This window comes from Lipophrys pholis (assembly GCF_963383615.2).
Source record: "Lipophrys pholis genome assembly, chromosome: 7".
Classification (NCBI taxonomy): Eukaryota; Metazoa; Chordata; class Actinopteri; order Blenniiformes; family Blenniidae; genus Lipophrys; species Lipophrys pholis.
The window spans coordinates 8,195,924-8,222,330 of record NC_137638.1 but is presented as its reverse complement, the minus strand read 5'-3'; the positions used below and the strand labels follow the sequence as shown (position 1 = coordinate 8,222,330).

The window sequence follows — 26,407 nt, the reverse complement described above, 5'->3', positions numbered from 1 at the left end:
TGGAAGTAAACCAGAATTGTATCTATACTGTATAGAAACTAATCAATTACTTATGTGCACACATGATAATGAAAATAGGTTGTGGGTGTTGGGGGTGTCAACTGGTGTGTGAGGTCCTGGTCCTAATGGACCAGAGTCATCTGCCAGAGAGGAGGGGCTGAAAAGGTTTGTGTCCAGGTTGAGGGGGGTCAGCTGCAATCCTGGAAGTACGTCTCCAGGCCCTTGGAGAGGTACAGCTCCTGGACAGGTGGTAGGTTGTAGCCTTGTCCCTGGCCGTGGCTGCAGCAAATCAGATGGACTCAATGGTGGCAGTGTAAAAGTTCACCATCATGACCTTAAATTGATCCTCGGTGTGAATGTGATGGTGTGTGGTCTGTCTCTCTGTGTTTGCCCTGTGTTGGACTGGTGACCTCTCCAGGTTGTACCCTGCCCTTGTCCATAGGGGACTGTCGGAAGGACGGATTGAATGTATAGCAATACAACTTTACCAGTTCTTTATTGCCCCTTTGCCAACTTACAAGTAACAAAACTCAGAGTGGGAAGTACATTTAAAAGTTTGAATAGTAGTTTATTTGTGTGTGTGTGTGTCCTGTGATAGACAGGTGCATTGTTCATTTTGCTTCCTGCCCTCTCATCGTAGTCATCTGGGATCATTTCCAGCCCAGATGGATGATTTGCACTTGCACAATATGTCTCTATTTATCTACTCCTTACACAATGCCCCAAATTCTTCCTTTTTTGTCTGGCACTGGGATTTTGGAGCTGGAAGCTGCTGCAGTCGCCATGTGAGAATTACTGACCTCGAGGTTGAAAAAGTGCAAGACAAATGTTTGAGGGCCGTGTAAAAGAGCAGTACAGCACAGCAGCTGCACATGTGTTTTCCATGACGCTGTAGTGTCCTGTCAGCCAGCGTTAGCTGCATGCATGATACCAAACAAGACAAAAAAAAATAATGAAAAAAATCCACTTCACTAATTGATGACAAACATACTTTTCCTGAGAAGAACTTGTTGCAGAGAGGACGCCCTATGGTTCCAGGTATTAATCATCATTACTGAGCCATTTGGTTTGTGTTTATGGACAAACGGCTCATTCATCTTTATATCTCAATTTAGCTTGTCATCAGTTTTACCACCTGGTTTTCTACACTGTGTGAATCATAAAAAAGTAGACTTACCAATTACTGCGGATCTGTAGGCCTTGCTCTTTCTGCCATACTCGTTGTCGTGTCAGTGTTTCACCACTTGAGGGTGCAAGAAGACCAGTCAGGATCATCACATTTCCACCCCACAATCTGTCATCTAGTTTCATTATATTGTGAAATGTATTTATTTTTTTAAATCAGGCTGGCAGCTCATCTTGAAACCCTCCTGGTGGTCTGTTGTTCCTCTGTGGCTAATTAGCTCCCCCTTATGAACTGCTGCATCATCTGTTCTTGCTGTCTTGGTGGAATAAAAAAGCAACTATGTCATGGCTGCTGATTGTGGCTCAGAATGCTCCTTACTGAAAGACAGAGCTGAAGTTTCCATCAAACTGAACGTGCAGCAGCTCCTGCCGCCAGGCAGTCTGCGATCAAACAGTTTCACTGTCTGGCTGCAATCCTGCATCAAACGTAATGTGATGGTTAAAATCATTTAATCCCATTGAGAAGAAAGTAATGTACATCATGTGGGCAATTATATTTTAGATAAGGAAATTGTCTGATGGGAAGAGCGGAACCTATTGCACACTGATTTAATTAAGCAGGATTTATTATATTTTATGTGCTGTAACTAGAAAATTGACTTAAATCCTTGTTGCAACAGCATAAAATGGCTGCTTGAACCAACCAAACAACCTGGATCAATATTTTCCATTTTATAGAAGGTTGAAATAAAAATTTAATGAAACTGTGTTCTTGATTACTTTTTTGGGAATAGTTTCTCTTCTTACCGAAACACAACATATACATTTTTTCACAATAACCTTTCCTTAGAAACGGATGCCCAGATTTCACAGATTTCACAACATATTCAATTTGGATTAATCGTATACTTTTTGCCTGTACAACTTAGATTCTTTACATTTCAGCTGATAAGACTACTGTTTAGGCTACTAAACATAGGCTTCTTTACCGGACCTTATGGGATGCCAGCCATCCGAGATGGGAATGTCAACACAACATCCGTGTCCTGTGTCAGAGGATGGCACGAGCAGCCTGTCCCATCTGTGGCGAGCAGCAGGGGTGCCGGAGCCGGTACCAGCTGGAGGCCGGCAGAGCCATGTGGCACCATGGCACCTCTCTGACAGGGACATGAAGCGGGCCACGAGCGAGGGCTCATTGTTCAAGAATCTGAAACTGCAAGAATGTAAAAAAAAAAATGCGATGGGTGATTCACATTTTCTGTTCGATTTAGCCTCAAAACAGAATTGCTACATTCAGGAAGAACCTTCAAATTTTGAGGATCTTAGACGCAGTGCATTGTTGCAAAGGATATTAAATCACACCCTGTATCTCACTAGGTTTTGAATGAGTGCCCCTGGGTGTATACTCACCAACCTGGAGTGGCAGTTGATTGTGGGATGTTCTTGTTTCCGACCCCTTTTATTGAGTCTGGCTTTTAATTAGTTATTTTACATTGTAACTATCCGCATACATATTTATGTCTGCGGTTTCTCTACTCAATATTTCCATCCTTTGTCTGATTTATCGGATTTTTGCCAGCTGCTTTCTGTTTACTCTCCATTCGCAACATGCAATGGATTTCTTTTAAGCCTCTCTCAAAAAAAAAAATTGGGTATTGGTATTATTTTGAAGCCCTTTGTGTTGAATTTATTACACTGACACATAAACATGGAGAATATTTTCTAAGATCGCCTTAAGTCTGAATGTGTCTTGAAGTTTGAACTGTGCAGCACTGCTGTCGAAGCAAACCGACTGACGTCGACTGTGTCATTATGTTACTGCTGTGTATTTTGACCTCGGTTTCCAAGACACATGAGAAAGCACCACTCCAATAGTGTCACTTACCATCCACTGGCCTGTTGAATAACAGAAGAACAATGTGAACCCTGATTACATGTATACAAAGACAAATGACATATAGCATGATTAAATCAGCATTTCACATCAATATGTATCAGTGGACTATTGGTGTTTGTTGACCAAGGCTGTAAATGATATGATGCAGTACTGGAGGTGTTTTTTTTCCCCCAGTACAAATGTGTCCTCAATAGCCACGGGACACATAAATACACAACAGATCCATTTTTCCTCTGGTTGACAGAGAGTATTGGAAGGACAGTCTGTCTGGCATTTAACTGTATAATGTCATCACCAAGCAAATATTCTGAATGCACAAGATAAATAATAGATAGCCTGCTAAAAAATGTGAAATCTAAGAAGTAGCTTTTACATGTTTGGATGATTTTAAAATATTTCACCAAATCAATTAAGATTAGACAAGAGAAAACAAGACAATAGCAGATCAGACCAGACGAGTCAAGATCAGACCACATGAGAGAAGAAAAAACAGAACGGATCACAATTGACAACACAAGACCAGGCAGTATCAGACCAGAACAAGCAAGACTAGATCAGATCAGACATAACCAGACAAGACCAATCAAGACCAGATAAAACTACATCAGACAACATCAAACTAGACAAGACAAGGAAAGACCAGACAAGACATTTGCTCCTAAATAAGGACATTTTAGAATTAAATGGCTGCTCACGTCTGATAGTAAATATATCTAATATATAAGCAATCATCTACGCCCACGATATATAGATTTGAGTAGTGGATGCTCGACTCTATCACAAATAAGAATGAGTATAGTCCATTATAAACCCTCGGCAGGTCATCCCAGATTTAAGAAACACACAATCACACACAAATGTACACGAATGTACAAGTTAGATTAGATTTTCTTTTTTAATCGATCAAGACTGGAAGAACCATTTTATCACAAGCCGATGTGTCAACTCAAATAAATGAAGGACTACTAAGTCTCAGTGACAGGTGTTCTATAACCCACTATTTTAACAAGTATGCCTTGTTGCTGATGTAGTTTTCAGGTTGATCTGTTCTGTTGTGATATCCTGAAGAAATTATTTTAACTTAAATGAGACGGTGTGTTTTAATTTATGTCACTCTTAATTAAACAAGCGTTTTTTTAAAATGTTTATACAAGCAGGCAGAAAATTTACGGGTTTTTTTCCGTATTTTTTACTTCAAGTCAAATCTCAGCTATTCCATCCACTGACAGCAGTTGAGACCGAACCTTGATTTTCACTTTAGCTTATCACAAAATCCATACCTCATTTATGAAGTATGGATGCTCCACGGAATAGATTAATTTCTAGTTGTCACTTTCTCTGACTCTCAAGGTATGAGAAATGTTTAATCCTGCAGACTTGCTGCATCACGGTGTGATGCGCAACACAAAGCCCATCGCACTATGAGACAGGTCTTTTCCAATTTGTCAACAGCTCCGACGCAGCAGAATCTAACTTTTCAAGTTCATTGTCTGCTGTCATTTCAGGACACCCAGGAGAGTACTAATTACAATTCTCTTTAAATTTAAGGCACAGCAGAACATTGCCCATACAGTCATCGATATTTTGAATATAGAATTTTTAATGGCGTGCATTATATTTGTTTGGTGCTCAACATCCACTGGGAACAAATTTGGGGTTTAGTGTCATTTTCATTGATACTTCAACATATGACAGAATGAGATGGGGATTGAACCACCGACCTGACAACTGGAATATGATCCACAGCTGCCCACTTGTGTGTGTTTCTGGATTTGTTCTTCTGTACTCATGAAGACCTCAACCTGAGTGCAAATCCATCAGCCCTCATGTCAGAGTGGGGACCAAAATGGAGGTCCCCACGAGGAAAATCCATATTTTTAAGTTTTATGGTCAGGCTATGGTGAGGTGAGGTGGTGAGTTGAAGTTAAGTTAAGTTAAGTTAAATAAAAGTCTGTTGGCAAAGTGGGTTGAATGAATCTAAATTCATGTAACGTCCCCAGAAGGCATCGCTGCATTGTGTGAACGTGTGTAACGTTTTGAGGTACATTCTCACTTTTTATGTGAAACTGCATCATTTGGTCAAATCCCACAAAACTAACATTCATTCCCACTATTAGAAAATTCATGAGTTGCAATATCGTGTATTTTATTGATTGTATGATATTTCATCTTACAATAAAACATGACTATTATTAAAACATTACCTTGCTGCCACTCTTTGCCATCCCTCAGCTCCATTTAACCTAATGTTATGGGTATTTTGCTTGAAAAAACATCATTTAGAAGCAGTTTTAGTATCTCTCTTTAGCTACTTTTGATTAACTGTTTTAAGATAGTTTAGTGATCCAGTAAAGTGAAACATTAACCCTGTACATATTATACGAATTAAAAACGTTTTTCATCATTTTAATGGATGAACAATCTTTATCTGTGGTCACCATGTGCCAACTTGTTGTTTAACACAAAGCTAGTAACGTCCTTGATGATGCTGGTTTGCGTTTTCCTTTAATTGAATATCCGCTGGTTTTAAGTCCTGTCCTCCTCTATTGTCCATCTGTGATAACTGTGTGTTCGATAGTAATCAAAACGTATAGTGTGTGTACTTGTAAATACTGACAATGAATGACTAAATCAATCAATTTAGAATGAAAAATTTTAAATAATGGCTTTTAGAAGCACTCTCTCATAGAGACCAAAATATCCTCTAAAAAGACAGACCACTGACTTCTGTCTCATACAGAGGATTTGACTGGAAATCATGATATCCTGGGCTTGACAACTTCCTCTTTCTAATCATTTAACAAACTTTCTTCCTGGCAAAATAATCAATTTGAGATTTTACATTATCATTCTAATCATTTGTTGTCTGGATAAAAGTCAAGGTAATACTGTCCTTTAAACTCTACCCCGCTGTGTTGTGAGTAGAAGGAAAGCCCTGCCTGTTGGTTTATAGCGGTGTGTGCGGGGGCTGAATATGAGCCTGCTGTGAGACTCGGCTGAGGTGGATGTGATTACTGAGCCCCGGTGTTGCAGGAATACACTAATGACACTGCTGCATCTGTTTTCCTGCACAGCACTACTTGTGCCCACACTCAGCCTGTAAACAACCTTTCCGCTGGATTAGCAGTGATTTTCACCATTAGAAATCATGTTATTAAGTGGATAACACAATGTGCACATGTAGGTACAAGCATCGGGGCAATAAGGTTTTTCTTTTTTAAGATGTACTCATCACAGATATTTTTGCTATTAATTTGTAGAAAAGGTCATTTCGATATGGACATATTGCAATGATTGACTAAACTGGAGATTACTTGGGTTGGTGGCGTTAACTTCACGTTTCTATAGATTTTTTGGAAGCAATATAGATTGTCTCCGGCAGCAACAACACGGAAGTCCTCCATCACGCGTGGAACACTGTAGCACTGCTTCACAGCTTTTGTACGTAGATATAATTCCATGGATGAGACCGTGCACTGGTTTAAAGTCTTCTTTTAGATTCTCTTTACATTAAATCAGGCAAAATCTCAGGACCTCCCTGTGATCTCTGAAGGGGTCCAGGACCCTGTAGGTTAGAAAACACTGATCGAGTGCATTTGCCTTCATGCATGTCAAATATCCACCTTTTTTATTCCGCACTGTGGTAAAATACTGGGATTATTTTATGCCAATAGATTCATGCACACCTCCAATAAGATTTACTACTCCAGAAATTATTTTGCTTCTCTTTTTAAAGATATTGACAAATGCGTCAACTTGCTCCCCATGACTTTTATCAGGTGGTTTTATAATTGGATATTTTCTGTGTTGTACCCCATCTTAGGACTTGCAATCTTTTCTTATTCTCCTGTGCCTTTACCCCCTACAGCAATCGTTTGCCATAACACATTAATTTCCTCAATTTTTCTTCTGCCAAATTTATTTTTATGTGCTGTAATGCTCTGCTATCTTTAATACCTGCCTGCACCAACACATCGAGCGCCATGGTATCACATTTTCCTTTGTCCTCGTGGGGGCTCAATACTCTATCCGATCACACCATGAGAGATCTGCTAGACAAATGACACCTATTAGAAATCATTCGGGGCCTAATTTGAATTCACCTGATGCCAATCGTGGTGTTCTCACCAATAAAATAAAGGCGCTATCTATTTGTTTGGGCAACAGAGAAGGGATTTCAGGATATTGGCTGATAAAGGGAGAAAAACTCTGCATACAGACTCTCCTCTGGGAGACTGGGGTTTCGAGACCTTAGTGACATCAGTCTGTATTTACTTTAATGTAAGTAATGTATTCAGTGTAGATTAAACATCTTTCACAGTGCTCAGACAGTTTTTATGTCATCTTTTGTCCAAATTAACCAACTAATTTCTGTTGTTGGATTGGTGTTGTTGCCTAAATTTACAGTGCTGTGGGAACATTTAGTCCTTAGTATTTTTGACTGAACTCTGAACAGCACCTCCAGTCCTTCATCTCAGATCCTCTGTCAAAAATGCCACTAAGTAAAGCTGGACAGCTGGAAGCTTTATAGTGTTGGTGTCTTCTTCCTGGCGTCCATTCCACGGCCTCTGTATCACTTTCCCCTCATCTGGGTTTTTGTGTCAGCTGCAGCACTTTTTTTACAACTGTGAAAACCACATGACGTCTTTACTACCTTTAAAGATCATGTAAACAGCATGTCTGAGGTCATGGCTGCTTCACCGCCGACTCAGTCCGCTCCGTTTTGAGCTATACAGAAAAACCTCCTATTCCAAGTCAAAGTATTTTGTATGAATGCTCCACTATTTCAGGAGTGTGTGTGGGTTGATTATACAATGGTATTGCGGCGCCTCTTCAGTTACAGCGTATTACTGATCTTACCCGTCTAGACTGACAGTTTTTTTGCGTTGGCACTGCAAGAGAGGCTTTTTTTTTCTTCTTCTTTTTTTTGTGCTTTTCCACTTCACTCACTTCAGAGATGAGGTTACATCACAAATAACAGCAGGATCTCAGTCAGCACTTATCATACTATAAGTGATTTTTGACTGCCAATTGATTCTGGGCCTTAGCTTTGGTATACATGCAGCTTCAACGTCAGAAAAGTAAAGAGAAACCAGAAAATGTATAATATTCATGCTTGGGCACCTTTTGATCCATTTTAATTGGTGTGTGCGTGTGTGTGTGTGTGTGTGTGTGTGCGTGTGTGTGTGTGTGTGGGGGGGGGGGGGGGGGGGGGGGGCTACATGGCTTCAGCACCACGGTCATTATTGTTGTGACATGTGACGGGCAGGAAGTCCCCGCAGGCAGCTGCAGGCAGGCTAGTGTGTCATCTGGCTGGTTGGGAGACAGCTTCTGTGGCATGTGAGAGGACATCTGACCACCGTGCTGTACTGAGCACCACGTCACTCATGTACCACCGAAGTGACCTTCCTCAATGTCTCATCCACATCATGAGTCTGCTCAGTGACCCGTAATGAACAATCAATCACGGACAGTGGGATGATAATTACATGGAGGTTTTTCTATTTCTTCATCTTGAGAACTTTCTGAAGATAATTTGAACACAACAAAACATTTGAATTTCATCACAAAGGCTGTTGTTCAGATTTACGAGTTTGTGAAGGACTTCTGAAAGGCTGCGTGTGTCGGTCCTGTAGACTCAGCTGTTGGTTGGGAAATAGCTCCAATTCTTTGGCAACGTGACTTTTCATCTTTTATTCCCACATTCTAAAAATACACAAGACATACACAAAAAATAATTCCTTATCAAGTATCCCTTAAAAGAGAATGTTTAATTTCCACTCTGAATTATATCTGAAGGTTTGAGGCAGAAGGGTTTCTAAGAAACTACCCAGTAATCCATAATCTATTGATCACTTTAGTTTTCACGTCAATACAGGTCAAGGAAGAGATGCGCACATTTTACACAAAGACCTGTTTATGGCTCAGATTATCGCCTGTCAGCATTTTTTGAACACACGCAGGCTTCCATAAACCCCTGACCTCATGAAAAGTTTGAATTTTATAGCCGAATGGCTCAAGAGGCCCCGCCAAGGCCAGTGGGCCGAACAAGCTGCCAAGGTCACAATGAAAGCTGCCGGCCAACTGTGAGGGTCTCACTTTTGAAATTCACCACATAAGATTTTAAGCATTTCAGTCAATGTGGATAATTGAATGGATTTGACTTAATTCAAGATTTTGGACTCTGTTTCTGGATTAATTGTGAAAGCCTTGCCAACAAGAGGACAGCAAGCATTTAAGCTGGTATGTATGTCTGTCTGTCTGTCTGTCTGTCTGTCTGTCTGTCTGTCTGTCTGTCTGTCTGTCTGTCTGTCTGTCTGTCTGTCTGTCTGTCTGTCTGTCTGTCTGTCTGTCTGTCTGTCTGTCTGTCTGTCTATCTATCTATCTATCTATCTATCTATCTATCTATCTATCTATCTATCTATCTATCTATCTATCTATCTATCTATCTATCTATCTATCTATCTATCTATCTATCTATCTATCTATCTATCTATCTATCTATCTATCTATCTATCTATCTATCTATCTATCTATCTATCTATCTATCTATCTATCTATCTATCTATCTATCCATCCATCCATTTATTGTGAATTAAAAATAGAGGTAAATTTTAAGGTGGCGCATCAAATCTAAATGTGGGTTTTGCGTGAACCAGATCTCGTTCACAGAAAAATGATCTGCTGGAAACTGCATATGTCCCTTGTTCACCATTGAGTGATTGGATGGAGGGCTGAAATCCTCAAGCAGTAATTAAAATGTAATAACCTGGTGTTGGCTGCGTTGGTGGAAGAAGTTATTAAACAATTTGCAAAATTACTGCAAATCAATCAGAAAATTCACGGGGGGGCGGGGGGGGGGGGGGGGGGAGTACCACTAGATGTCACTTTATGACAACAGACTCATGCTACAGTACTACAAAAAAAGAAACTCTATCAATATTGTATTTGACTGACAGAGCAAGGAATATATCAAGAAAAAACCTACACAGCAGAATTTAAACTGAAATATTATTTATAACAAATGAAATGAAGCAGAAAATGGAAACAAACCAGTCAGAGTTCCCAGTGTGTTTAAGCTTTTAATGAGAAACTGTTACTGTGATGAAGACTCTGAACAGCAGCTACTACTTCAGTATTTCTGAAAAATATATCTGGAAAAAAACAAGTATGTTTTACACCAGGGTTCTACTATGGACCGTGTTTTTTTCTTCTTCATGATTCTTTTTTTTTTTTTTTAGATGTGACTTATAATCTAGACAATACGCTACATATTTTTATTAGCAAAAATATAAACATGATTATTACAGCATCAGACCATTGAAATTGTGTGCCTGTCTCAAATGAGTTGTGTACCAGATGACACGAACTGAATTTGCTGAATATGCATTTTGACGTCATCTTCTCCAACCTACATGCAATGAATCATCAAAGCATCTGCGCTGGACACTGTTATATATAGACACCGTGGACCGCATGCAGTCATGCAGATGTCAGAGAAGTGAGCGAAGTGATGAAATTGGGAGGAGATCAGCGAGAAGGAGCTGAAAGGGTCAGGTCAGGTGGAAACAGATATGTGGACCCCCTGCGGTGAAGAGAGGAATTGGGGAAGACTGATGTTTCCTCCGTATGGTGATGAAGTGGTTCTTTAACCAGAGAGCAACACAATGATTGTAGTGTTTTGCAATAGCATAATAACAAGGGTTAAAGTTAAAGGAAGTAACTACCACACCATTGGAAGCACATACACAAAAAGCACATCAAACTTGCAGGAAAATTGGGAATATCGTGCTGTAGCTTTTAACGGTTCGCCAAACCGTTACCACAATAGTCACAAAAAACTGCAAAAAAAGTTTGCCACACTACGCAGATGAGCTTTTTGGTGAAAATGGGAGCTTGTACACTAAAAGCAGATCAAAACGTGAAGAAAAATTCAAGAATAGTGTGCTATAACTCTTTTAAATGATTTAGCAAATCAATTTCGCCCCAAAAAAATCTGTGAAAAAATTGGTCAGTCAAAGTATTATGGGGTTTTGGTGAAAAACACAAAAAGGAAAGGATACTAGTCAGCAACACGTGGCAGGTTTTCTATTATCATTCTCATCCAGAGCTAAAATGAATCCACATTTCCTTCTGGAATGACAGTTGTCGATTGAAGCTCATTCTTGGGTGTGTCTGGGGTGTGTGTGTGTGGGGGTGGGGGGTGGGGGGTGGGGGTGTTCTTGGGTTTCAAACTGCGGGGAAGGTGGGATGAATCATCCCGGGGGGGGTTGTATGTACAGTATGTGTGGTGTTACTGTAGGGTGGAGGTTTTCCAGCTTGGAGCGATCGACTGCAGTGTCCTTCACAGAAAGCCAGCAGATCGAGGACAGACTGCAGGGAACAGAGTGTGTGTGTGTATGTGTGTGTGAGCACTGATAAAACACAGGAGGCCGGAGACTTGGCTGACACCGAGGTGCTGTTGAGAGTCAGACGTTCAAATCTCGCAAAGCACTGACAGGGAGGAAATATGGGGATTTACAATGAACAAGGGTAAGAGTGTCAATCCTGATTTCAAGAAGATCTGTGAGACTGATTTTCAGGTTGATGCTGGTTGAATCTGCTGAGAAGTACCCTCGACTTCACAGTGTCTGCCTTTCGTTCATGCTTTGTGTCACAGGGCGTCCCTGGAGGAGCCGCAGAACCACCACATGTTGATCAAACAGAACAAAGATGGGACCCCCCGCCACCGCCACGGCTCGGGGGGACGGCTCGGAAAACTGGCCCAGAAGGATGTCTTCAACCACGTGATGTTTGTGGGTCAGTGGCCGCTTCGCAAAATGATGTTCTGATTTAAAAACTGTGCCTCCTAACAGAGGAAATTCCACTTTAGGAATTAAAGTTTATAAAACGTTGAAATCTTACTCTCACACATGAGAGTAAACACACACCATTAACTCTAAACTCACAATTTGATCTTCACATCAGTTGAAGTGAAGTCAGGATTTGCTGTAATTAAAAAAACTAAAAGTAATATTGTCAAGGTCGACAGACGGCTTTTTCCAAATGATTGGAAATGATTTAAACATGTTCACAGTGAAATTGTTAGTGGAAAACTTAAAAAATAAATTCCGGCAACAATTATAAGTTCATAGCTTGCTACACCGTATGACATGAATGTCACTCTTTTGGGCAACATATGCAGTTTGCTCATTGTAGATTGTACGACGCTGTGTGTTGATTGCACAATGAAAATGCAAGTTGACTCGCAGCCTTCGACGTACGTGAGTTGGCATGAATGCGCAAGAATATAACATCGTAAGTGTGTGCCATCCGTTCATCAAAAAGAAACTATCAGGGTTACTGTGCATATTGGGATTTTACAACTACTCCGCTCTAATTGTGACAGTGAACCAAAATCTACCATATTAGGAACCAAAACATCAATAGATTGACCCGCCTGTACGAGTGCGCTTTCCATAGTGAGACCGTTATGCTCATTAAGCCTCTGCTCACTGTCTCACAGGATCAATTTGTGCCGGATCTGTCCGCCTCGGTATGGATGCCATACTGTCTAGAGACTGACCTGTGGTCACCTCCTCACTGTAATTGCTCCAGTGGAGAGGTTTTCAATGTGAGAGGCAGGTTTTCCTCAGGGAGCTGAAAGTAGTTTCACAGAATTTTCTGTGAGTGATAATGTGTTACATTACATCAGTTATCAAAAGAAACCCATGTATGAAAACAATTTGTAGAAAATAAGACAGATAATTGGTGTTATGTTGCTCTGTCCCATGCAGCCGCCCACGGAAACATGAGATGAATGTAGACTAGGCTTGTTTCACCTCCTCCAGATTCTTACTAAAGATATTAACTCGTGTACTGATGCTCAAACATCGTTTTTACGTCTTGCATTTCCACAGCATCATTTTGAAAACAATGCCCGTTTACATGGAGACAACAGAAACACTGAAAACGATTTAGCATGTTGGGCCACGGAGTTGGTGCTGTTGGGGTTATGAAACCTCACACACAAGAGCGCAGAGAACAGTATAAACATTAATAATGGCAAGGACATGGACATTCGAATGGACAGATGACAAAGTTTGATTGCTATTACGGGTGATTCTCAACTGTAACTCTACTGTTAATAGCTAATGTCATTTTATCCAACACTTCATTCCTACACAGCTTCCTGCTGCTCGTCAGTACTGCACAGAATCACCAGCCATTCAAGGAGCGGAACACAAAAGCACAGACCCTCAAAGAAAATCCACAGCTGACAAATTAAAAGTGCGAACCTCAACAGACAAGCTGAGAAAAAATTATGCAAATGCTTTGAAGGGGTCAGGGGATGCGGACCCGTCGATTCTCTGTGCCGAAGCTGCTCTGTCAGTTCGCTGAAAACCCCGCGCTCAGAAAATTACTCATCATCGTTTTTGACTTTGTGCTTTGATGATATTTCACTTTTCTGGTTCACACCTCCTCCTGCAAAGGATCATTGTGGGAAACAGTCAAAACAGGCTGATGGAGCCGAACCCAGGCTCACATCTCTGTTACTCACTGCTGATGACGCCCAGAGCTGCTGTGTAGGACACTTACAATGTCTTCAAGGTTTTAAAATTCATGTAATTAGTCCAAAGACAAAATTGTACTCCTTCACGAGGCTTTGTCTGCTCTGACTTTTTAATGAATGAATTTTTTAATGCTTAAGTAACTAAATTCAGGCTTGAAAGGTTTTGTTTTCATATGTCTGTAAACATTTGTGGCTTCACTATAATATCTAGATATTTCTGAGACTTTCTTTGAGACAAACTGTGTTTTCTGGACTAAAAGTGACACTTTTTTTTTTAAGTTGTTAACTGCTTTGAATGCAACTTATAGTAGGGAACAACTTATGTATCAAAATGAACCTGTACATGTCATCTGTGACCCTTAGGTGTCACTGCATAACCACAGAAAGCCGCTACGGTAGCACAGAAAATGTATTAATAACAAAAACTAAGTGGATTTTTTGGGATGTTTTCTGATGTCATTAACTCAATCTCAGTATTAAAGTGATTTTATTCTATAAAAATGAATACATCTCAGAACATCGAAGACAAACAAAAAGCAGCGTAAGTAAATACTCAATAGTAAAGACGGGTTAAACACAGCAATGACTCCATACAAAATGGTAGAAAATGGTATTACAACAACAAATTGTCAGTAGCTCAGTGATTACTTCAATAACATTTATACGTCCCCCTCCCTCAAAATATCTTTAAAATGTGTTTTACCTGTTAATTCTGTTTTTGATGTTACTATCATAAGTTTTTTTTACATATTTTACACAAAAACTATGCACAGCTTACCTTCGAACGTCTGTTTCGACGGATAAGAAACATGTTCAGTGTTATGTTTGATTTGTTGGTAGTTGGTGGATGGACCCCAGACGACCCGTCCTGTTTGGTGGAACAATTCTCCCCCGAGTACAACGAGTGGAGGACGGCTGCTCGCATGGTCCACAGCAGGGGCGGCGTGGCCGTGGGCACTTTAGAAGGCAAGATCTACACCGTGGGAGGGGAAGATACCATCCGCTGCCACAGCAGCGTGGAGAGGTGGGAAACCGTGCTGCCCAAAAATGTCCATCACCTCCAATTTATGCAAAGTGCCTTAATTTAAAGCCGATTTCTTTATCTCAAAATGTCACACTGTGGAGTAACTTCACATTTGCTCCTGTGGTATTACCACACTAAGCTCTTTAAAGGTGGAGAAATGTCTTGCTGTAAGCACCATTTGACATGCTTTGAACAGATTGGGTTTGTTGTTGTCGCACGCTTCTCGGTGGATTTCATGTTCCGGTTTAATGGAAAACATCAAACCCATCGACTCTGTTAATTGAAAATGCTTAATTTCTGTCATGTGGATTCCTTCCTGGCGGCGACAGGATGCAGACTGAAGTTTGGTTCCCTCACATAAGGCAGACACAGCAGGGAAAGGGCGACACTTTGAAATACTCGCTTAATAAGTCAGAACTGCAGCGGATTCCCCGCTGAAATGGAAGAATTCATGTCGGTGTTGAGCAGAGGCATGAAAGGGCTTTTTAAGAGTGCTGACAGTGGGATGAATGAGCAAGAGCTCCGGCATGAGACCACAGAGGGGCCAAGACATGAGCAAAGGTTACGGTCACAAACGCAGGAGGCCCCCGTTCATGGAAGGACCTCTGTCTTACTAATAATATACCTTTGTTTAACCAGGAAAAACCTCTCAGGGGTCAGAAAGGGCACACAACACTGTCAAGTAAAATCCTCTCTCAGCTTTGTCTTGCATCTGTCCCTCTCAGATTCAGGATTGTGTCTGTTTTATTGGGATTCAAAGACAGACTCATAAAAAAAAAATTGAAAATTGAAGTCAGCCCTGGTTTCTGCTCCTTGGAGATGTCTTAGCGTAAATCAATGACAGAAAAAATGTGAAAGCATGAGACTGTGTCATTGTTAAACTGTCAGAAAACAGTATCATAAAAGAAACTGTATCAGCTGTGGAGTTTACAGGGATCAAGTTACATTTGCATTTTTACACAAATTTATCACAAATATATTGATTATTCAACCTTTGATTTACTGTTGCAATTCACTATAAAAGAGTTAAAAGAAATAAAAGTATACATAGAAATTAAGACAAAGTGGTGCTCTTGAAGGGCTATGAGGGCCTCCCTGTGTGGAGTTTGCATGTTCTGCCCCCACACACACAAGTCTCTTGATGGTACTCCCACAAAAAAAAAACGTGCATGTGACGTTAATTGTTGACCTAAGTTGCGCATATTTGCAGATGTGTTTGTTTTTCCCCCTTAAACAGGGAGCATCTCCGGGACCCTGAGCTGGACAGAAAATATAGATGGACGGACTATCAGGACAACAAAAACATTAAAGTGCAGTTTAGATATGACCAATCCTCTACTAAACAGTTTGCTGGATTGAGTTTTAAAATCCCTCAGAGAAAAATGCTGTTTGCAGGTTTTTGCAGCCATTTTATCGATCATAAAGCATTTTCTTTTCAGAACTGAGTTCTTGGCCGGAGCGCTTGCAGCTGAATGATGACTGATTTACTCAAACAGACCAGAATAACATGTGTACGACACCATTCGACTTCCAAATAAGTGATGTAACTTGAGCTGAACTTAATGAGTGAATCAGTGGGACGGACCCACACAGTGCAGACAGCTCAGCTAATGTGTCAAAGCCACATTAACGTGAGTCACATATTAGATTTGAGATAAACAGTCTAATAAATACAGTGAAGTAGCTGCAACACGATGTTACAGAAAAGCTTTCCAGGCGTTTGAGATGTTGAGCTGCTCATTTGAGAGCAAGAAGCTAAAGCCGGGAACAGATTACTTTTTAATCTGCCTATATAGGGACGTATCAACGCTCCAGTTACACTGTATGTAAGATAAACCTTTTCCAAAGGTCAAACATCCGTGGAGGGCAGTGTCCTCGAGCAAGACACTGAACCTGAAGTTGCTCCCACTAAAGATTAAATATGGCAGCCATTGGTGGGACAGTTTGTGTGTACGTAGGACTGCAGGATATTAAGTGAACGTTCTCGATATGATGTGATTATTTGAGATAAATACAAACATACATTTCTTTGTGCAATAGAGTGTGTGCTTCCAAATATCAGTGCTCTTTTTCTTGCCCCTGATTTACACCAGCCGTGGCTCAATGTGATTATGAGTACAAATTTGAGTGGCAGCTGTGTGGCATCTTGGCTGTTATCATCACAATAGCTTTTAGAAAAAAAATTCTTCTAACGTTTTACTTTTTATGTTGTAAGTGAACAGTAGGGATATGGGATTAAAAAAAAAACCTGACTGTGACCTGCAGTGGAGGGTGCTGTCTATTTGTTGTTGTTTGCATGTTTGAACAGCAGAGGTCAGCATGGAGGCAGAAATTATTTGGATTTCATTGAACTTAAAAAGCCAAACTGTGACCAGAAGCTCTGTCATAACTCATCAGTGGACAGTGGGGACCCTGAAATTTAATTTATGGTGTTTTCCTCTTCTTATCTTGCTGTCAGCTTATTTGTAATAAATACTCTCTGTTCCCTCGTACCAGTTTTACTGCTCTTTCTACTTAATCATAAGGAGCTGGCCCTGTTCCAAGTTCCCACAGTCAGAAGCTTTTTATATGAATGCCAGCCATCTGACCCTCTAATAACCATCCGCAGCTCCCTGCAGACCACCAGGAGCAAGACCTGCTGTGGGCTGATCAGCTTTTAATGGCCTCAATCAGCTCGCTTTCATTTTGGTCGCCTGATTGCACCAAGCCACTGAGGGGGGTGTTCGCCCTGCTCCAGACCTTCATTTCTAAAACCTCGCTCCAGGAAAGACTTGCCAAATTGTAGAAAGAGCTTCTTTGCGGGGTGTGAGTTCTCATCTCGGAGTCCTCAGAGGAGAGTAAACTGTCTGAGTAGCTCTCCAGTAGAGAGGAGACACTCTGACAGATGTTTACCCACACAGCTCAGACACTTTCTCTCAGCATGCGTTTGTTCCTCAAATGCACAAGTTTCTGCAGAAGTTGCCGTCGCAAACAGTCTTTGCCTTGGCTCCTGGCAGGTACGACCCAGACTCAGACAGCTGGAGCACGGACGTAGCCCCGTTGTGCAGCCCCCGCAGTGGAGTGTGTCTGGTGGAGATGGACCGGTACCTATATGCCATCGGAGGCCACGACGGCATGACTGCCACAAACACAGTGGAGAGGTAAAGAGTGTCTTTACACACGCCGTTAACATGAAGGCTCCCCAATGTCTTCTCCATGACTCCCAAGTTTCTCGTCCAAACATCACCTCTGTGGAAACTTCCCAGTTTTGGCCTCCTTCTAACCATGAAGCCTACGTCTTTCTCACGTCCAGAATAAAAGTAATGATCACAGTTACCTGTCACTTCATGCTACTGCGATGCCAGTTTAAAGCGGCTGAGTCAGAGGAAGGAACGGAGAGTCTGAGCTGTGCGCAAACAACAGCGATTGACGCATCGCTGCCTGAAAGTTGTTTTTCTTCTTCCAGGTACGATCCAAGAATGAACTCCTGGAGCAAGCAGGCACCCATGCTGACAAGACGGTCCCGAGCCACAGCCGCCGTGCTGGGGGGCCACCTGTACGTGATGGGGGGGAACGACGGAGACACAACTCTAAACTCGGGTGAGAGCTGGTGCTGTGTCTCCAAAATCAAATTACACATTTCAATAAATCCCTGGAAGCACTATAGACGTCTCAGCTCGGGTATCAGTGTTGTGTTACGTCCGCTACTCTTAAGAAAGCTGTTAAAATGTTTTCCTTTCTTTGCAATGTTATACAATTTGCTTGGTGGGTTCATGACCAGATTGCGATACCTTGCGGGCCAGTTTTGGCCCACGGGCCTCATGTTTGACACCCCTGAGTTCACTGAGCAAACATGATTATATTTGGGAAACCCATAGAAAGAACATGAAAACGCCACAGAAAAGGTCTCACATCGATCAGAGATATTCCTTTACATTAAGAATGAAGCGGGAACCCAGACACCACAAATCTTTCTGTTTGATCATTTTCCTATTGTTTTGTAGGTGAGAGTAACTATAAAACCACAGCGGACACATGTTTCAATCCTCCATAATAGATGTCACATAACTGTATTTTTCACAATCAATTTGTTCCAATAAATCATGTTTCATAATTCTATTAATTTTCTATTTCACATTGGGATAAATTAGATGACTGATTAGTATCAGTGCTGGAAGGTAACCACAAAAGATAGATTCAACAACTATTGATATATCCTGTAAAAGAAAGAGATTAGTTGAGTATTTGATGGTGGAACTATTATAGCTGACCTAATGATGCGAGTGCTAACATTAGACTACCTTTAATAAGTCTCAAACTTCAGTAAATCCATGGTTCATATCATTTTTACAGAAAAATCTATGCAAATTCGGATTATACTGAATTAAAGCTATTAAAAACAGGGTACGCTACGTCACGTGAGCTGGAATCCATCATCATGTGGGAATCAGCGAGGAAAGATGGTTCCCATAAAAACAAATAACAGTAACATGACATTTGGTTTGTTTCATGAAAGTTTTATCATCTTTAATTTTGTCGATGCTTCCTGGAGTGACAGGGCTTAAAGGTCATTTCAGTTTAATGTCCCGAGTAAAAATGTCAGACGAGGATTTATGTTGGGCTTCATCTGTAGTATATTGCACTGCGATAACATTTTTCTGTCCCATTGTTCAGTCCAAACCTTTACTTTAAACCTGAAACGGTGATGTCGTGGTCAGCAGTGTCACCTCACCGGTTCCAGTGTGTCACCCACAATCAGTGGCGACCATCTTTAGCACCTTGCGTTGGATAAAGCGGTACAGAAAAGTGAGAGATAAAAGAAATAAGTGAACAGTTGTTTTAATAGAAATGTCACATTGAAGAATGTGATGATCTGAGGCATTTTTACACATTTCTTTGTTGACAATTCTGAGCTTTCCTTTACTTTTTTTGGGGCAGCAGAACAGCTTGCTCCACATTGTTGTCACTGTACCCCGGTGTAACACACACACACACACACACACACACACACACACACACACACACACACACACACACACACACACACACACACACACACACACACACACACACACACACACACACACACACACACACACACACACCCATACTCATTCTCCAGCTCCATGACCTTGACCTTGCTAAAGATAAGCAAGGGGCTGTGTTATGCTGCCTGTCGTCGCTATTTCTGTCTGTGAGAAGAACATGTCAGTGAAATTCCCACAATCTTTTACTAGTTCTTTTTTGGACTTCATGGTGGTTGTTTACAAAAACACTCTTATATTACATTTTTGAGACTTTTGTCTTAAAGTAAATAGAAAAGGCAAATTAAAATCCACATCTTGCCTGTTTCCTTTAGGTATTGTAATATTGTTTCTAGTCATATTGACTGCCTGCATGTAGGCTGGCATTACTCATACCGTGTGTGTGCAGTAGTGTATTAAAAGGTGTATATATGGCCTTCTCTGACTCGCACTACCCTCTAAATGTTCCCCAGTGGAGCGCTACAACCCTGCAGACGGTACCTGGTCGATATGTGCCCACATGCTGAGTCCCAGGGAGAACGCCGGCTGCGCCGTGTACCTGGGATACATCTATGTGGCCGGGGGCAAAGATGAGCTCAACCTGGAGCTCAGTGTTGCCGAGAGGTTTGACCCCGGCACCATGAGGTGGACACCCGTGAAACGCCTCAGGAGCAAGAGGGACAATGTGAGTTTGAGATCAGGATGTGTGATGAGGAGTAACGCACCCACCCTCGTCTGACTCTGGTGTAACTTTCAGGACCAACTCACCTGAACATATGTCTTCATTAAGATTAAGAACTAAATACAGTTTATCGTAGATTATCATCAAATGTGAATGTATCTAGTCATAAAATAAATACTTAATATATGTTTACCTGATAATCAACTGGCTTATTGCAGGCTCCAACTGAATGAACAATACAGCAAAAATACAGTTAAAAGATTTTTAGATGATATAAACAGGTTACAGGACAGTGACATCAATTATACAGCCGAACAACCAGAACAAAAATCAACTACACAAATACTAAGTACTCCACTGAATTAAATGGACTAAACTGACAGCTACGTGATTACATATATAATATACAGGCTCAGTATGTTTTAAGAATACCAAGGAATTTAAAATTGCATTTTTTTTATTGCATACATACATACATACATACATACATACATACATACATACATACATACATACATACATACATACATACATACATACATACATACATACATACATACATACATACATAGAAACACACAATAATGGATTCACGCTTTTATAATACTCATGAACAATTGTTGTAAACCTCATTTATATTTTAATATAGCAGTGTGGATTCACAACGTGAATTTAATCAGTATAGCTCTCTACATTAGCGGGATTGCAACATTTCTTTGAGTCTTTCCCTCCAACATCTCAAAAATCTTTTATTTATGTGCTCACACCAATCAGTCGAAGCCAATGACAGATTGGACTTTCAGCCAAATGCAGTACTGCGCTAACAAGGCAAAAGACACAACACCTGCTGATCAGAATACATGTAAATGTAAAAGCCTGCACAGCATGTTCACATGAAATCTTCTCCTCGGATTCGTGTAGTCGGATGAGACTGACAGAGACATCTGATTGGCGACAGAGTTGGAAGACATTTGTGGTTCGGATCACACTAGAAGAGTCTCAAAAAAATTCACAAATACATGCAGTGAGAGTAACACCAAAGCTTGTAAGTTGTAAATGCACAATGAGTGGCATAAATAAAGATGTGAACACATTCATAAATGTTTTTCCTGAGGATGGCTAAGTCTTTATATCTGTCTATATCATCGATTATGTTTTGGAGTGTTCATTGAGATTTGCAATGTTTTTTGACGGTGGTCTGATTCATTTTTGTGCGACTCCTCAGATGTCCCTTGTCGTCTTCAACGGCGCACTGATGGCCGTCGGAGGATCTGATGGTGTCACCAACCTCAAAACAATAGAAATCTACAGTCATGAAACCAACATGTGGCGGTAAGGGCCGAGGGGACTTGATGAGATCAGTAATCCAAAATGTTATTACACAGATGGAGCAGTGGCCGAAACCTCCGACGTATTCTTCTTTCAATTTCCTCTTAATGACGTTTGCAGCAATCACGAAGGCCATAATGTACTAATGCTTTTAAAAGGAAAGAAACGCTCTGAAGTGAATCACCATTATGTCATATCTGACTGAGGCACAGAGGCACAGAGTGAATGAGTCTTCACACAGAAACAGTTAAATTCTGAGACGACCTGGTGATGGGAGCGACACGTAGAAAAAAGAAAACGTACAGTGTATTGCGTAAAGCTAAAATTACATGCACAAATTTAGCAACAAATCAAGGTCTGACTAGAAAGCCATTCATGAAATAAGAATGGTTCTTACTGATTTGATTATATTAACAATCATATTTAGTGTGAAATTGCACAGCAGCAGTGAGCAGATCAGCTGTAAAAAGCAAAGAGCTTTTGGTTTTCAGTCTCTCTGGCTTATAATTGGACAATTTGTTTCTTTTCATCCCATCTTTTTCTCCCTCAGTCCACTCACTCACATTTTGCTCATTCAACCAAATAGAGGTTTTTTTTAACATTAAGTCTTATAGTTTTCTGCACTGACACTATAGCTTGATTTTGTACCAACAAGTTATTAAAATTCCCATTATAGATAAAACACGTAATTTTTTGTTTTTTTTCTACAAAGTACACACTCAGTCTAAGGCTTCTGTCTCTTCTGCCATTTTAACTCAGTTGAGTTTGTACCATCGACAACTCTGGAAGAAAATCCTGATTCAATGCTTCACTGATATTCTGTCTCATCGCTTCATGCATGGCGCCATCAAGGACTCATAGGAGCAGTGATAGCCGAGCTGTGCTCACTAAACTTCTCACAGAAAGCTTCTGAACACGTTTCAAGCAGAGTGGGAAAAGCTATTGTGACTGCCGACCTCACTCCTTACAATCTACAGCATTCACATTCTAGTTTTACGCCAAATTTTCACTGACAGATGTGAAAACTTACAAATACGAGCCTCTCTCTTGTAGTACCAGTTCCTACCACAAGATGGTGTATTGAGTTACTCTAACGTCAGGCTCGCTAGATGCTCCAATCCGGTCCACCAATCTACCAAGGAGATTTCAAAGAAAACATTGACTTTTAAACAAATTTCTTGAAGGTAGCGGGCACAACGCGACACTGAGACCCGACTGAGACTCGTTGTTTGCAAACTAGCATTACCCTCAACGCCATGCTCTCATAGTGCATTTTTAAAAACATGCATATTGCAATCGCTACGGAAAATGTTTTGACATTTCACTGCATTTTCCACCAGAAAGTTTCATTAAAACTGGATTAATGTTCGGATTTGGATAATTTTTTTGAGTAATTGTTTGGTTTTGTGAAACTATATACATTTTCTCAGCACCACAACAAACCCAAACTTTAATGTTTAAATTTAAAAGTTACCATGGCAATATTTTACCAATGCAGCTCACTCAAGATGAAATTAGGCTGTATGTGGCCCCTGAACTGAAATGAGTTTGACACCCCTGATTTAACATCTGAATTGTATGTGTTGGATCCACCGTCTCCTGAGTTTCTCCCTGCTCAGTCTGATGAATATGTGTCATCATGAAATTCGACAGAAAAACCAATAATGAGCTATTTGTTCCATCCATTTGTGTTGGAACAGGAACTCACTAAAACCTTCAAGGCATAGTAACGCAGGACCAGAATTTATTACTTTTAATTTTGTCTGACCTTAGTCCAATGAGCAAGAAAGAAAATCTTTACCGTTACCAACTAACTCAACTGTTGGTCTTGATGTTTGTTGTGATTCCTCTTGTCTAATTACCTTTAAAAAAAAAAAAACATCTTTGAAAATTGTGATGTAAATTATAATGTTCTTTTGTTTCAGAAATAATTGACCAAACTAGCAGGTCAGGAAGAAATAGATCCCAAACTGGACAATATAAACATGTACGCTATGTCCTCTCTTGAGTTAATTCAATAAAACCGCTTCAGAGACGACTATTTGTTGCTGTTAAAACCGAAGCGATGAGTGTATTATCTTGTGCTTCTTTGAAAAAAAAAGTGTATAAAGTGTAAAAGGGTTTTCATGATTGAAACGTTTTACAATCTTATTCACTCATATTTGTTGTCAGATCCACACACTAAATGTAGTTGGTGACACATTATTGTCATTAAAAGGCTTTTGTTAAATTAACCTTAACAATTGCATTTGATGTTTTATGGAGACAACGAAAAAGAAGTTGTTAAAACTCATCGCTGCCACCTGAAGCACAAAAGTGGCACCACTAAAATCTCACGTTTAAAGTTCACTTTTAGGACTCTCATCTAAATCCTGTTGCAGCTCTGTGGTCAAAGTCATGCCAGACATTCGAATGACAGGTGATATGAAGAAAAGAGAAAAAAAAAAGTCTTTATCATTTAAAGTCATTATTCCTGCTAATTAAAATTTCAATGTAGCATTACAATAACTAATGTGAAAGATCCCTCCCTCTTTCTGTTGTGGACAATAAAAATCAAGCCAGACTCTTGTTCGCCAGGCGAACAGAGTCACTTTGTGATTCATGCAACGAGCTCATGCGAGCCTCCTATATATTATATACGCCTGCAGGCTGTTTCACTGGATCGCAGTCCTTCACTGTCTGAGCCTGTTTCCCTCTCCATCTGTTTTTAGACACTTTGGAAGCATGAAGAGTAAGCATCCAGGAGGGCGAGTGGCTGTGCTGTGCTGAGACTCAACAACGCTCACATTACATGAACAGGACACAAGTGTTGGAGAGAAAAGAGCCTAATGGACGAAGCCTCCAGGACACATTGCGATATTGTTACAAAGCATATAATAGCCGCATATCTGAAGGGTTGGCTGCAAAACGGGGGGTCGCAGAACTGACTGTAAGCATTGAATTAAAGCACATTATAGGATACTCGGTTACCATTAAAGTTATGGCTCTTTTTAAAAAAAAAAATGTTTTATGTCTCCTGCTAATAAAAGAGACCTCTTTTATCCGGAGATGAATTAGTGAAAAGTGCACTTCAGGTTGCATTTCCCTCATTATTATGCCATGATTTTGAAGTGAAGTACAGATATGGTTTGATTAGTTTCACATTAGATGGAAAGTAGAGACACATCTGTGTGTAGATCTCATGATTGCATGTCCTTTTATTTCTGGTTAACTGTAAATGAGAAGTGATGGCTATAAGTGAAGGAAATGAAGGTTAAAGAAAGTGTTCAATTTGAAAAAGACAATCTCATGTTGTTGATCAAAGGTGATTATTGGATTATGAATGGATTGCAATGATGCTGAATGTTGTGGAAAAGAAAAAACATTATTTGTGATGTTTGAATTGCAATGAGGAGACATCTTGCTAATGGAGACATTATATCATATCAATATCATCACCATTTTTTTTTTTTATGACTGTGAATGTTTGAGATGCTATAACCAAAACTGCCCACAGCTGCGTCCAGAAACAAACGGCTCACTCATCCGTCGTCTTTCAGACTGCACAAACATTCTGGACAAACACATTGGCTCGATCTAAGTTATGGGAAATCTGTGGGAACGGAGATGCTTTTGGAGAGATAAGCGAGTGAGCGAAATCTGACTGCTGTTGCTTGCTGCGGCTGCTGCTCCGGCTGACATGGGAAAAGCATGAGTGGCTGTGTGGGCTTTATAAAACGATGACGCTCTGAGCGCATTCCCCCCTGGAGAATAATGGGCTGAAATGTGGAGAGGCTGAGCGCGAGGAACGCACGCAGAGACACACGGCTGTTCCAGAGAGCCACAGGAGCCGCCGGCATCTCCTCTCTCTGCACCCATTATGAATATTTTTTTCAATTTGAGGGGGACTGTCGTGAGGCAGATGGCAGAGGAGAGAAGTGTGACAGGTAGGTTTTTAATGATGGAAAAAAAAAAAAAAAACTGTACGTGTTTGTGTGGAATGCTTAGACGTGAAACAGAACTTGCCAAGACTTTGCATGCACTGTGTGTTGTTTTTGAGAAGAAGAAGAAGAAAAAAAAAAGAATAAATCTCAAGTAATTGCTGATTTCAGTCCGTGTTAATGAATTGTTTTTGTTGCTACAACCCTTGATTTTAGTGATTTTGTTCCGGGTGCCTTCAGCCTCCACAAGTAGCAGCAAAGTTGCACTTTCCACTGCTTACCACCAGATGACTCCGACAGCTGAGGACAGAGTACATAACCTGAATTAAACTATTTCTCTCACCACAACATTTGCTTAATAAACCCTCCGTTATCCAAACACATCAAGCAAATGTCCAATCCCGGACTAATGTGATTATGTACTTTGCAGTTGTGGCTGGAAAAGCTTTCATATCTCTGGATTACAGTGTATTTTATTCATATTGAGTAATTGCACGGCAAGGATTCCTTGTTTTGTTTTGTTTTTTCTTCAGTATTGTTAGGGGAAGTTTTGTCAGCATCCTCAGCATCGGGAGGTTTTCTGAGACTCGTCCAGCAGGTGGCGAGGCACCGGCGGGTGAATTCAGGCTGAGGAGTCTGCGCCTCCCCTCCTGCTCCTGCTCCTGCTCCTGCTCCAGCGGCCAGGAGAGGATGCTGATGCAGGCAGGGCAGCGTGGTAAACCCGAGAAGGACAGCGGTGATGTCTCGGTGACGATGACCTTCTTTTAGACACATATGTTACGCCTGGCGGGAGACGGCAACGGAGGAGGAGAGACGCGCCACGGGAAGGCGGCACTTGCTGTGATATTTTTTTCTATATATTTTTTTAAACCGAG

At 40.7% G+C, this 26,407-nt stretch overlaps 1 protein-coding gene across 2 annotated transcripts; it reads left to right on the top strand.

Annotated features, from left to right (window-relative positions):
• Positions 1 to 9,053: 9,053 nt before the first annotated feature.
• LOC308111934 (uncharacterized protein) lies at positions 9,054 to 25,733 on the top strand. 2 transcript variants are annotated; one of them, XM_080467070.1, is made up of 8 exons: positions 9,054 to 9,265; positions 11,682 to 11,821; positions 14,415 to 14,598; positions 17,595 to 17,738; positions 18,044 to 18,177; positions 20,075 to 20,286; positions 21,509 to 21,615; positions 24,324 to 25,733. In XM_080467070.1, exons 2-8 carry the CDS (start codon positions 11,713 to 11,715, stop codon positions 24,379 to 24,381), a joined length of 948 nt encoding a protein of 315 aa, XP_080323196.1. In that variant the 5' UTR covers positions 9,054 to 9,265; positions 11,682 to 11,712; the 3' UTR covers positions 24,382 to 25,733. The 2 variants fall into 2 exon arrangements, with proteins under 2 accessions (XP_080323196.1, XP_080323195.1); XM_080467069.1 differs by lacking the exon at positions 9,054 to 9,265 and adding an exon at positions 11,280 to 11,554.
• Positions 25,734 to 26,407: the final 674 nt, after the last annotated feature.